We start from the raw sequence: 12421 nt of genomic DNA, 5'->3' as shown, positions 1-12421 counted from the left end.
CTTCATGGACACAATGAAAACAGACGAGGGGTCAGATCAAGTGTAGAAGAGTCAACATGCAATCTCACAAAAAGGAGATTGTCAGGATTGCAGAATTCTTGATTAATTCATCATGGAAGTTGCGGCAGATTCAAAACACAATAAAGTGGTAGGAAATTGGCGGCAACTTACCCTGCACAAACAATGTGTGGGCAGGATCTGTTAAACAGATCACGAAAACAAAGGAACAATTAGCTAGAAAGTAGCTCAATTAGCCACTGGGAGAGTAATTGAGTCACATTAGATCTCAAAGCGAATCCCCAAGTTGCGTTATTTCCCAGTCTTATAGACAAGTGAAATGTAAAAGAGGAGAAGAAAAGAAAGGGAATTCGGGCGCGAAGAAAATTGGCGGCGCAATAGCCTCATCACGTGCCGGGTGCTCAGCCCAGTGTATACTCCGGCGCCGGATATCGAACTTCCAAACATCTCAAACCTGGCTCACTCCTCCAGCCAGTGCCAGTAACACTCCTCAAGGCCCACAGTTGTCGCTCAATTTGCTCCCCGTCATTCACTCTCCAACTCTGCTGGAAGCGGGCCCTCCTCTCCTGTCAACCACCATGACGGAATCTCCGGGCTCCCCCCTCTCCTCCATTGCTTCCGACGACATGTCGGATCGCGACGACCTAAAGCAAGCCTTCTCCCCCTCCGGCTCCAACATGCCTCCCTCAAAGCGTCGTCGCACTGGCGTTGCCTCTTGGGATCGCAATACTCCCGTTTCGACTACTTTCCAAGATGACCTCCCTCCTCCTTCTCCCTCCACCTCCATCTCGTCCGATACCTCCGGCGACATTCCCAACTCTCCCAACACCCTCGCTCTCATCGGCGGCAGCCAGGATGATGACTACAGCGGCCAAGGCAACGACCAAGTTACCATCTGTCGCTGGGATGGATGCGACGCCGGTGATCTTGGCAATATGGACGGCCTCGTGAAGCACATACATGAAGAACATGTCGGGAGCCGACAGAAGAAGTACTCCTGCGAATGGTCCGATTGCAGTCGAAAGGGCCAAACTCACGCAAGTGGCTACGCGCTGCGCGCACACATGAGAAGCCATACGCGAGAAAAGCCCTTCTATTGCGCTCTACCTGGTAAGTTTTCTTAGACCTGTCCCGTCATACGTTCCTTGCCCGTTATCCCTTGGCAACGTCTAACATCGTTCCTCTATTCTGTCTATAGAATGCGACCGCAGCTTCACTCGATCAGACGCCCTTGCCAAACACATGAGAACGGTTCATGAAACAGAGGCGCTTCGTCCCTCAGACCCCGTACCCAAACACCACAACGTCGCTGCTTCGGCGGCAGGAACGCCGACCGCGACCCCGTCTGGCAAGATCCAACGGTTGAAGCTGAAGCTATCGTTCCCACCGAAGGACGACGCAGGAGACCACAGCGAAAGCGCCAATGAGGAGGCAGCAGGACTGGAGGATGATCTCCACGTACCTCCTGGTGGATTGGAGAAGGAATTCGACACCTACGAGATGCTGCTTGAAGGGCCGCAATTGTATCGGCTGCTTCTGAGACAGATTCACTGGGCACAGCAGGATGGTGCGGAGCTACGCGACGCATGGGAGAAGATTCGCGTCAAGAGAAAGGAATCGTGGATGGAGAAGGAAGCGATCTTTGATGACTTGATGGAGGCCGAGGTACGATTGTTCAAGCTCCTCGATGAGAAGTTCAGCGTGGCCAAGTCTGCGCCGGCAAACGGGACGGACAATGCACCGCAGTCGGAGCCACGGCAGTCAGAGCCAACAGAGATGGATGTTGCACAGGACCAGGGGTCTGGGTCTGTTCCGCCATGATGCGGTGGTCGATGTTGATGGCGGTGGTCACTTAATATATCCTTCTTGACTTGATCACCCCTGCCTTTCCTATTGCTCTTCCTACCCCTTTCCTCTTGTACTTTACCTTTTTGTTTTGGGGGCTTCTTTTTGGGATTCTTCTTTCTTGGGGCTGCTGCTGGTAATGACTTCGCCACGGAACTGGGTCACGTCACATCACGTCTCTTGTGATAATTAACGTGCCACTACTCATATTCCATTCTTTTTTCCCCCTCCTTTTCTTATACACCTTTTGTCTCCATTATCTTACCACGTCACGGCACATGCAGGGACTTGATCAATTCCGGTTTAGTTCATTTCATTTTCATTTCGTTTTCGCTTTCGTTTCCGCAAAATATCCTGGTCTTTACTAGTTTGCTGAGTGTTTTTGTAACCTTACGAAATGGGATTGGCGCTTCCTTTCTTTCCAATATTGAATGATAGCATGGAGTCACTACTATTCAATAGAAATAAAAATCAAGTACCTTGATTCATTTGCATGCATGTAACCCTTATAGTTGTTGTTTGTTGAAATGTGGTCTGATTGTAGTAACTCCATTAGGAGAAGAGAAAGAGAACCAGTGACAAATGCACTCCGCGCCTCTTCTTTTTCCTCGCACGCATGTCTTTGTCAACACCATGTCGAACGAGCATGCCAAGTAGTAGCAGCCTTCAAGACGTATCCTAGACAACGAAGTGGGAACACAACACTCTTTCCTGTTGAAAAAATAAGAAACAACTATCGAAGGTCTAAGGACACGTCGATACAGAAGAAAAAAAAAAGGCAAAAAAACAAGATGGATATCCATTCATTCCCAGGCTAGAATTAACGTAGTAGAAAGAGATCAAACTCCAGGGAATAGTAATAGTAAAGTAGCCCGATGATAATGATGATGGCGATGTTGATGGTCTGAAAAGAAGATACATGAATTCGAAGGATATAAGAGGAGCCCTGCTCGGATGGTATGGTTTAAAGGGGAAAAAAGGGCTAAGAAAACAATCATGGCAACAGCTGGGTGTTTTTTTCTTCTTTTCTTTCCCGGGTTCGATATCGGAGGAAGAACAAAGAACGCCGCTCATCATTCTGGAGGTATATGGGAGTGGAGCGAATGATGAGCGATAGAAAGAGGAATAGGAAACGATATATGTGAACACATCACAAATCCCGATGCTCCAAATACGCGGGAAACCCGCAAGACGTTAAGAGCCAAAGAAATAGCTGCCATGCATGCAAACATCATAAAAGGCCACTCATGGGGTCAACCTCACACAACACTCCTTATTCGTAGATCATACCAGACGCCGTCGCCATGCTAACCCAAATGATGCATATGTACCTTTTAACATGAATAGAAGCAAAAAGAAGAACTCCATGTAAAGAACAAGACCCTTGACATCCTTTCGCTGGCAGATACCGGGATTAGAAAACCGGCATCTACTCTCCGTTGGAGGCTGGCTTGGAAGAAGCAGGCTCCTTAGGGATTGCGATCAGTTTATGATACATTTCTTGAAGTTTAGCCCCTCCGGCGTCTTTGTTGGGCCAGTAGTGTACCGAAACATATTGCCTATTAAGGGAGTCAGTATACTTTGTTCGGAACAGAAGCCGGATTGCATTGGACATACCATAAACGAGTCTCCAAAGACGACATGGAGCCCTGGCCCTTCAGATTTTGACCGATGAATTCACCGACCTTTCCAAGTAGACGTCTCAACTCCGTAGCCCTTTCAGCCTTGCTCGGGAAGTTCTCTTTAGTAACGGCTGACACCTTCTTCAGATTCTCGCGAATGGGCTTGAAGAACAAGCGAGCCATGTCCTCTTTGCCGGCGGAGTAGCCATTCTCATGAGGCTTACGACGCCGAATGTCCTCACTGGATGCGTCGGAGGTTCGATGACGGCTTCGTTCGCCTTCATGCATGGATCTGGGTCGATCGTGGCTGGGAGTATGGTGTCGTTCAACACTATCTCTGGCGCCGTGGGTATGAGACCGATGCCTGGAACGTTCTGTTTCCCGGTGGCCTCTACGAGAAAGAGACGGTGCGGGCGAAGCCGAGACGCTGTTGCTGGCATGCGTACGGGAACCTTTCCGGTTATTCCGGTGATGATTCTCGACAGCTCTCTTCGCGCTGACACTCGAACCGTTGGTGACTTTGTCACGAAGAACAGATAACAGATAGTCTGCGCGACGAACAAGGTGAACGGCTCCTGGAGACTTCGTTGTCTTGTCCTCGGCATTCATACGTTCATTTTTCCTCTCGACACGGTGTTCTTCAAGGAAGAACTTGTCGCCAAGGCCAAGGTCGGGATCGTCTCGGATTTGCGTCCACGCACCATATCCGTGCCGCGCAATACCGATACACAGCATCCCGTCCTCGCGTGCACCCCATGGACACGTGTAGTCCGCGGCTTTAGTGGCTTCCGGTATCCGGAAATTCTTGAAGTCAGGCACGGCGGCCGTCGCCTCCTTCAAGATACGCATTTCCGTCGGACGTTCCACAATAGTGTACGCATTAAGACGCTTGACTCCATGGAGATCGAATAAGACCGCCTTCTTTTCTTTCTTCGTCGGCACCTTACCAGCGTGTTCAAGGGCCTCGAGTTTCTCTATGTCTTCCCGCACCAGATCGGCAGCCTTGTCAGTTATTTCGCGGAGCGCAGCCTTGACCGTCTCTCTATCACGGTCAAGGAGACGTGCCTCACGAACGACATCCTCCTCACGTTCTACCATATTTCCAAAACGAAGGTAGGCACGCAGAAGATGGCGGTATTCTTTCTCCACAAGGGGTCGTTTCGGGTCCGACTGAGCATTTGAGTCGGAGTCATCGCCATTCTCCATACTGACCTGTGCTCTCGCTAATCTCTTGGCTTTGCGTTCTTCACGGGTATCCCGTGCATCACCCGGTGCATTGCGCTTGCGAGGTCGGTTCTGCTCAATGACTTCGGCAAGATAGCGTTCGTCGGCTTTCTTCTTCTCCTCTGCCTTGATCTCCTCCAGCTGTTCTTTGGGTATGATGTCATCCCAACTAAGGTCGTCCACCTTGATGTCAACATATTCGAAGGCTCGAAGGAACTCTTCGCCACCGTCAGCTTGAATCTCCTCAGCCTGTTCGGTCTGATGAAGTTCTGCGTTTGCGAGGACTGAGTCGATATCGAGTTGTTCAAGCTTCTCCTGGTTACCAGTCTGCTCGAACATCCTCTGGCCACGACGTTTGAGAATACGTGAAATATCCTCTGTTGAGTTTGGCTCGCTGACCGAGATTCCACTACGAGCCATCTTGTTTTGAATCTCTGACGCCTCCTTGTCAGTAACACCACGTTGGATTGTGATGAACTCGAGTAGAAGCTTGTTTCGAGCTCTCTCAATCACTTCCTCCTCCACGGTATCCTTTGACACCAGGCGATACACACTAACCGGCCTCGTCTGTCCAATACGATGCGCTCTGGCCATGGCTTGAAGATCAGCCTGGGGGTTCCAGTCAGAATCAAACAAGACCACAGTATCTGCCGTCATAAGGTTGATTCCAAGACCACCGGCTCTGGTAGACAGAATGAACGCGAAGTCATTGCTTCCAGGAGCATTGTAGTGTTCAATTGCCAAACGACGTGCAGCCGCAGGGATAGTACCATCCAGTCGTTGATATGTATATCCGCGGAATTCCATATAATCACCAAGGATGTCAAGCATCTTAACCATCTGACTGAAGATCAACACACGGTGACCGTCACGTTTCAGCTTGGCAAGAAGCTGATCCAAAAGCATCATTTTACCACTGCTGGTGATCATTGCCCTCAGAACATCCTCCCGGCGGGTACTACCTTCCAGAATCCTGGCTTCGGCATTGGGGAACATGAATGGATGGTTACTTGCTTTCTTCAGCTCCATCATGATGTTCAGAAGTGATTGTTTCTGACCTCTGGCTCCGTCATTGAGCGCAGCGTAATTCTTGGTGAGAATATTCTTGTAGTACTCCAGTTGGACGTCGGAGAGCTCGACGCGAATGATCTTTTCGGTCTTGGGGGGAAGGTCAGACTCCACTTTCGACTTCGTTCGACGTAGCATGAAGGGTTGAATAGCTTTCGTCAGCTCCGCAAGCTTATGAGAGGCAGCTTCTGCGTTCAAGTCCATGTCGGCATCAATGTGAACCAGGCCCGGATTTAAGAAGTCTAGAAGGGCAGAGAGTTCTGCAAGGTTGTTTTGAATAGGAGTTCCGGTGATGAGAAGTCGAGCCGGAGACCTGAACTCGAGCAACTTCAAATATAGCTGAGATTCGCGATTCTTCAACCGATGTGCCTCATCAACGGCCATAAACTGCCATTTGAACTGGCTCAGGAAGGTCGAGTCCAGTAGGACATACTCATATGTTGTGAGGAGTACATTGAACTTAGGGCGTCGGGGGTTCCCGTCTACCATAAGCTCATGTTCACGCAGAACTGTGCGTGCAGCCTCATTGCCATTGTAGACAACATAGTTGAGGTCAGGGGTCCAGTGGTCGAAGGTCTCAGCCCAGGATGGCATCGTCGACAGTGGGACGACGACCACGAAAGGCCCTTGCTGGCGGCGCACGTGGCGTAACCAGTTGATGAATGCAACGGTCTGGACAGTCTTACCAAGACCCATCTCGTCGGCCAGCACAACGTTGCGGTTCTTCACCCAATTGAAAGCCATGAAGTTGACACCTTTCACCTGGAACTCCTTCAGCTGGCCATTCTGTAGGAAGCTAGGTGTGCTCTTGATTGTTTCGAATGACTTGCGCGTGGCTGGGTTGGTTTCGGACTTGTCTGACACCGGGGGGCGAGAGGAGCGATCTAGAAAACGGTCTATCTCGCGCTGAGCAATATTACTAACGAGATCTTCACTCTCCCATGTACAAGAGTCGTAAAACAGGCGCTTCCATTTGACGAAGTACTCCGTCCCTTCGTCGCCTTCGCGCATTCCGATGACTCGCTCAACTTGTTTGTAATCCTCAATTGCGTCTACATCCCTCTCACGATCGAGGTTCCATTTCTCCCGATCCTCGGGGGCAACATCTGCATCATTCTTGAGGCGGACGTCTTCGGACAGTGTTTTGCGTATGTAATTGTCAAGGCGGCGGGTACTACGACAGTTGGCAAGACTCTCGGCCGTTTCCCATGTGGCATGGTAATGGGATTTGCCTTGCCATTTGATGTAGAACTCAAAGTCGTGGCGGCCGACGTCGAGGCTACTTGGGTCCACACCATCCTTGAGGCGATGATTGAGCACAATATCGACAGCTGGGCGATCATCCTCCACGGTATTCACCCAATAATTCTGCGTCATTTCCTCTGGGTCATCTTCGAACATGGAATCATCATCATCTTCGTTGTAATTGGAGACCCGAGAAGCATTCCTCGTTGAGAAACGAACCTCAGGGTGCGAAGGTGCTTCGTTTGATGACGCTTGAAGGAGCCGCCGTCGCCTCGCCTTACTTGTACGAGCACGGGGACCCCCGTACTCATCGCTGTCCGAGTCTTCGGAGAACGACGACTGGGTTGCGGAGCGGGAGGGACGTTTCGAGGTGGGTTGTGAGGCCGCAGCGCGTCGACGCTTCGCACGGGGTGCTACAGCATCAGAGTCGTCCGAGTCCGAGTCTGATTCGACTATTTGACGCGTCGTGCGGGCTCTTGCGCTTCGGCGAAGGCCGTATAGATCGGGGTTCTGTCGGATATAGTCTGATTCATTGACCGACGATGATTTCCGTTTCGTGCCACGCCTGGTTTCTGATGATGAAGAGTTTTCAGAGCCGGATGCACTGCTCTGGTCCTCGTCATTTTCCATCCCAAAAGCATCCTCATCTCCCTCCGCGTCCGGGGAGCCGGCGTTATAGGACTCGTCTGCGGCGTCTTCCTCGGGGGAGGATGATAAATCGCGTGCGGCATGGTTTGCATAGGAGTCGGATAGGTGGTCTTCACTCTCGCTGACTGCAAGATCATCTCTGCTGCTTGCAGCATCGGAGGCAGGTGATGCGGAGTACCCATTCATCAGGGCCATTGGGGCCGATGGTTCGGAGGTAGATGGGATCACCATGCTAGTAGCTATTGATGATGAGAGGCATCAGCATTGAAGCCCGGTACGAGGCCGGAGAGGGATGGAAGACACGGCATAGTGTAAAACAGATTTACGCGACTCAGATTCCACTAGAATCGAACAGAATAGGTAGGTGAACGAGGTAGGAGATGGAGGTATGATGGATGAGCATGTTTTTGATGGCGGGCTGGATGAAACGCGACGGAGAGTGATAGGGAAGAGATGGGGGATAATAGGGGCGAATCCGAATGCAAAAACAGGTACAGGAGAGGAAAGCCAGCCAGACCTTGACCAGGAGGAACCCGAGAACCCCTCAATACACCGGATGTAGGGGATATCTGGAGTTCTTCGGTGGGTCGAGACCGTGGAGAAGTACCCCGGCCGACAGTGGCAGGACACGTCTAGGAAAAAGCTAGGAAAGACAAATAAAATACTTACATTCCATAGCTTGGTGACCCCTAATCAGGGAAAAACGAAGAAGTAAATGGTGACAAAGTTGAAGGGAAAAGGTGGGGGGGAGGGGAGGATGGAATGGTGGAGGCAGCAAAGGAACGATGGGAGGCCGCTGAGAATATGATGAGGGAGTAGGAAGAGTGTTGTACGTTCGGCTGGAGGTGGACGAGTCGCCGTGAAGGGATTGGCTGCCCGCCTGATCCCTCAGGCTGCCATTGCCCGCCATGCTCTGTGCGGTTTAGCGCGCCTCAAGCGAGCCTTCAAGCGGACTAGCGCGCTTTGAATATCACGTGTGTCTCGGGAAGGGAGTTACTCTTCTTCCGAGCAGAATCAGTCAATGTGAACAGTCAGCCAATCAGCAGCGCCAGAAATAATGCAGCCCGGAAACAGTTGTGGCCTGAGGCAGCCACGGTTGCCCACAATGCCCGGCATAGTTTTCTCTCCAAAGAGCCCCTCCTCATCGGGGTTCTCCAGCAACGTTTCTACCTCGCTCTCTCCTTGGTGCTGCCTGTGCAGAGATCTGGCGCGTTCGCATTTTGCCAGTCCAACCGCCGCCGTGTGATCGGCTTCATCCAGCACAGTTCACCCTTTAAGCGATCTTACTGCTTCTTTTTGCAGCTGCTCCCCCACTACATCGGTTTCGCGCATTCGACTTGATCTGAACATTAGCCATCATGTCTGACAAGCTTACCCGGTATGCCTCCTTATGTCCACCTTATTGGTCTCTTTTTGGTCACATCAGCTAACAGATCTCGGTTTTCAGTGTTGCTATTGTCAACAGTGACAAAGTGAGTTTCCTATACCCCGCGGCATACGCTGCCAACAACCATGTGTCGACGCTCCAACGTATACTGAGACATCTCGCTTGGCTGGTAATAGTGCAAACCCAAGGTACGCAAATCTTCCGATGTTCCTGCTTTCTTCGCGCCCCCAGACCTATCTTCTAACGCTCCACCCTTTCTCTTCTTTTAGAAATGTCGCCAGGAATGTAAGAAGTCTTGCCCCGTCGTCCGTACGGGTAAGCTGTGTATCGAGGTCACTCCCGAGTCCAAGATTGCCTTCATCTCCGAGCGCCTCTGTATCGGTTGCGGTATCTGTCCCAAGAAATGCCCCTTCGGTGCCATTCACATCATCAACCTGCCGACCAACTTGGAGACTCAAGTTACCCACCGTTACTCCGCCAACAGCTTCAAGCTTCACCGTCTTCCCATGCCCCGTCCCGGACAGGTGCTTGGTCTCGTCGGTACCAACGGTATTGGAAAGAGTACGGCGTTGAAGATTCTCAGTGGAAAGCTGAAGCCCAACCTTGGACGTTTTGACAACCCTCCCGACTGGGAAGAAATTCTCAAGTACTTCCGTGGTTCCGAACTGCAGAGTACGTATATATAGTATCGTGCGGTCGATTTATACAGACTTCTAACTGTATGCAGACTACTTCACCAAGGTTCTGGAGGACGACCTCAAGGCTGTTGTGAAGCCTCAATATGTCGATCAGATTCCCAGGGCTGTCAAGGGCCCCGTTCAGAACGTTGGAGACCTCATCAAGGCCCGCGCTCAGTTGGGCAACCTGGAACACATTCTCGACACTCTTGGTATGGCACAGTTGCAAACTGAGCTTTGTGTTAACACTGCTAATGATATATGCAGAGTTGAGACAGGTCCAGGACCGTGATATCGGTCACCTTTCTGGTGGAGAGCTCCAGCGTTTCGCCATTGGTCTGGTTTGCGTCCAGAAGGCTGACGTGTAAGAGCAATATCTAGAACCGTTTTTCTATGCGCAAGAGCTGACAAATTTCACAGCTACATGTTTGACGAGCCTTCCTCCTATCTTGATGTTAAGCAGCGTCTCGCCGCCGCTCGCTCCATCAGAGAGCTTCTGCGCCCTGACGATTATGTCATTGTTGTCGAGCACGATTTGTCTGTTCTTGATTACCTGTCTGATTTCGTCTGTGTGCTCTACGGAAGACCCGCCCTTTACGGTGTGGTTACTCTGCCTGCTTCCGTCCGTGAAGGTATCAACATCTTCTTGGATGGTCACATCCCCACCGAGAACTTGCGATTCCGTGATGAGTCTCTTACTTTCCGTCTTGCTGAGTCTGGTGATGACTTCATGGTGGACCGGGCTCGTGCTTTCTCCTACCCCAGCATGGAGAAGACTCTCGGCAACTTCCACCTTAAGATCGATGCTGGAAGTTTCACCGACTCTGAGATTATTGTCATGATGGGTGAGAACGGAACCGGAAAGACCACCTTCTGTAAGATGCTTGCTGGTGCTGAGAAGCCTGACGGTGGCAAGAGCGTTCCTCGCCTGAACATCTCCATGAAGCCTCAGAAGATCACCCCCAAGTTCCAGGGTACCGTCCGTCAGCTGTTCTTCAAGCGTATCAAGGCTGCGTTCCTGTCGCCCCAGTTCCAGACTGATGTCTACAAGCCCCTCAAGATTGATGACTTCATTGACCAGGAAGTCCAGAACCTGTCTGGTGGTGAATTGCAGCGTGTTGCCATTGTCCTGGCTCTGGGAATTCCCGCCGATATCTACCTCATTGACGAGCCTAGTGCTTACCTGGACTCCGAGCAGCGTATCGTGGCCTCCAGGGTGATCAAGCGTTTCATCATGCACACCAAGAAGACTGCATTCATCGTCGAGCACGATTTCATCATGGCCACTTATCTCGCCGACCGTGTCATCGTCTTCGACGGTCAGCCCTCCATCGATGCTCACGCCAACGCCCCTGAGTCCCTGGTCACTGGTTGCAACACTTTCTTGAAGAACCTGGATGTCACCTTCCGTCGTGACCCCAACAGTTACCGCCCTCGTATTAACAAGTACCAGTCCCAGATGGACCAGGAGCAGAAGTTGGCCGGCAACTACGTAAGTCTACAATCTTCTCACCTCAGCACTGGCATAGTTCCGCCGTGGTGGTATCTTCTTTTTCTCATTAAAAGCATAATACTGACTTGCATTCTTCACAGTTCTTCTTGGAAGAAGAGAAATGAAGAGGTTGTTCCGGGCAAGTATGACCGCGTGCCTCACCGACGTGACGGCCGCGACTCGGACCAGCGGCGTCGCTATCGTCGCTGGGGCTACCTTCGGGTAGTGGCGTTTTTCGGCGTTACAAAGGCCTCTGCAGCTCAGAGAAGGCGGCGCCGCTGCCGTGGCGTGCGCCTTCCTGATGATGTGGATGGTGCTTTGGAGGAGGATGACGAAGAGGGAGCGGACGACTTGTTCGGCTAGGTAGGAGCAGTGGTTTAACCTGTTCCAGTTAATCCTCTCTGGCCCCCCCTTGTCGTCGCTCATGGTCGTCCCTCCCCAGCGCCATCCACGCCTGCATAGTTCAATCTAGTCCTCTTCACGATGGTTCGGAGTGAAGACACAACGAGACTAGTCTATTAGATTATGTTTGGGTATACGGATTTCCTGGATGGCGCAGTCATGTCGGAGTTACAATGTTTGTCAAAAAGAGTTCAAGGTTATTCGCGACATGGATGGTCCGCCGACAAAAAAGGGTGTCGGTGAGGGAAAACAAGATTAGCTGGTTATGGTCAAGCTAGGTGGCCACTGTCCAAAAGATTTCTTTTTTTTGAACATATTTCATTACGCTAGTCATTCACTTCGTATATATCACTTGCTTTTCTCTGTCCTCAAGCATGGTAAAATCTATTCAGGACAGTATAGTGAACTCTACATAAGCACCTTGTGTACGCCTACGGAGCAGATCCCCTCCGAAAATGTCCGTCTCCACCGGATGTCATACTCCTCCCGCCCGATGATAGCGGTAGGTATCATCGTCCAGTAAGGGACAGATCTCCCACATTTTGTTGGCTGGATCAGACGAAGAAATATCAGGAATTACTCTTAAATGACACAAACGAGGCGTTTCATTCCAAACGTCACGCACATGACGTGCCGTACTGTGTACCAGTGAGTTGTGGTTGTACTAGTACTACTAGTAGTGATATGTCATAACGGGGATAGACTGAGGGGATAGAATATATATATTCAGTCATTCCAGTAATCTAAGTGAACCCGAGAATTGGAGGCCACGACTTAGTTCGGCTGTCACATT

The 12421-nt window shown here is 51.0% G+C and overlaps 3 protein-coding genes across 3 annotated transcripts; 2 read left to right on the top strand and 1 right to left on the bottom strand.

Annotated features, from left to right (window-relative positions):
* Positions 1-596: 596 nt before the first annotated feature.
* On the top strand, positions 597-1839 carry AtWU_08928 (C2H2-type zinc finger protein; the record flags this gene model as incomplete). Its single annotated transcript, XM_035504036.1, has 2 exons — positions 597-1128; positions 1217-1839. 2 exons carry the CDS (start codon positions 597-599, stop codon positions 1837-1839), a joined length of 1155 nt encoding a protein of 384 aa, XP_035359929.1.
* Positions 1840-3292: 1453 nt separating this feature from the next.
* On the bottom strand, positions 3293-8346 carry AtWU_08927 (chromatin-remodeling ATPase CHD1; the record flags this gene model as incomplete). Its single annotated transcript, XM_035504035.1, has 3 exons — positions 3293-3422; positions 3481-7909; positions 8340-8346. The coding sequence occupies 3 exons, from the start codon at positions 8344-8346 to the stop codon at positions 3293-3295; spliced, it is 4566 nt and encodes a 1521-aa protein (XP_035359928.1).
* Positions 8347-9028: 682 nt separating this feature from the next.
* Positions 9029-11589, top strand: AtWU_08926 (ATP-binding cassette domain-containing protein; the record flags this gene model as incomplete). Its single annotated transcript, XM_035504034.1, has 7 exons — positions 9029-9048; positions 9118-9142; positions 9234-9245; positions 9327-9729; positions 9785-9946; positions 10002-10098; positions 10155-11589. 7 exons carry the CDS (start codon positions 9029-9031, stop codon positions 11587-11589), a joined length of 2154 nt encoding a protein of 717 aa, XP_035359927.1.
* Between the last annotated feature and the right edge of the window lie 832 nt (positions 11590-12421).

The sequence above is a fragment of the Aspergillus tubingensis genome (genome assembly GCF_013340325.1).
Source record: "Aspergillus tubingensis WU-2223L DNA, scaffold_9, whole genome shotgun sequence".
NCBI lineage: Eukaryota > Fungi > Ascomycota > Eurotiomycetes > Eurotiales > Aspergillaceae > Aspergillus > Aspergillus tubingensis.
Note: the sequence above shows the minus strand (reverse complement) of the source record. Positions and strands in the feature narration are given on the sequence as shown.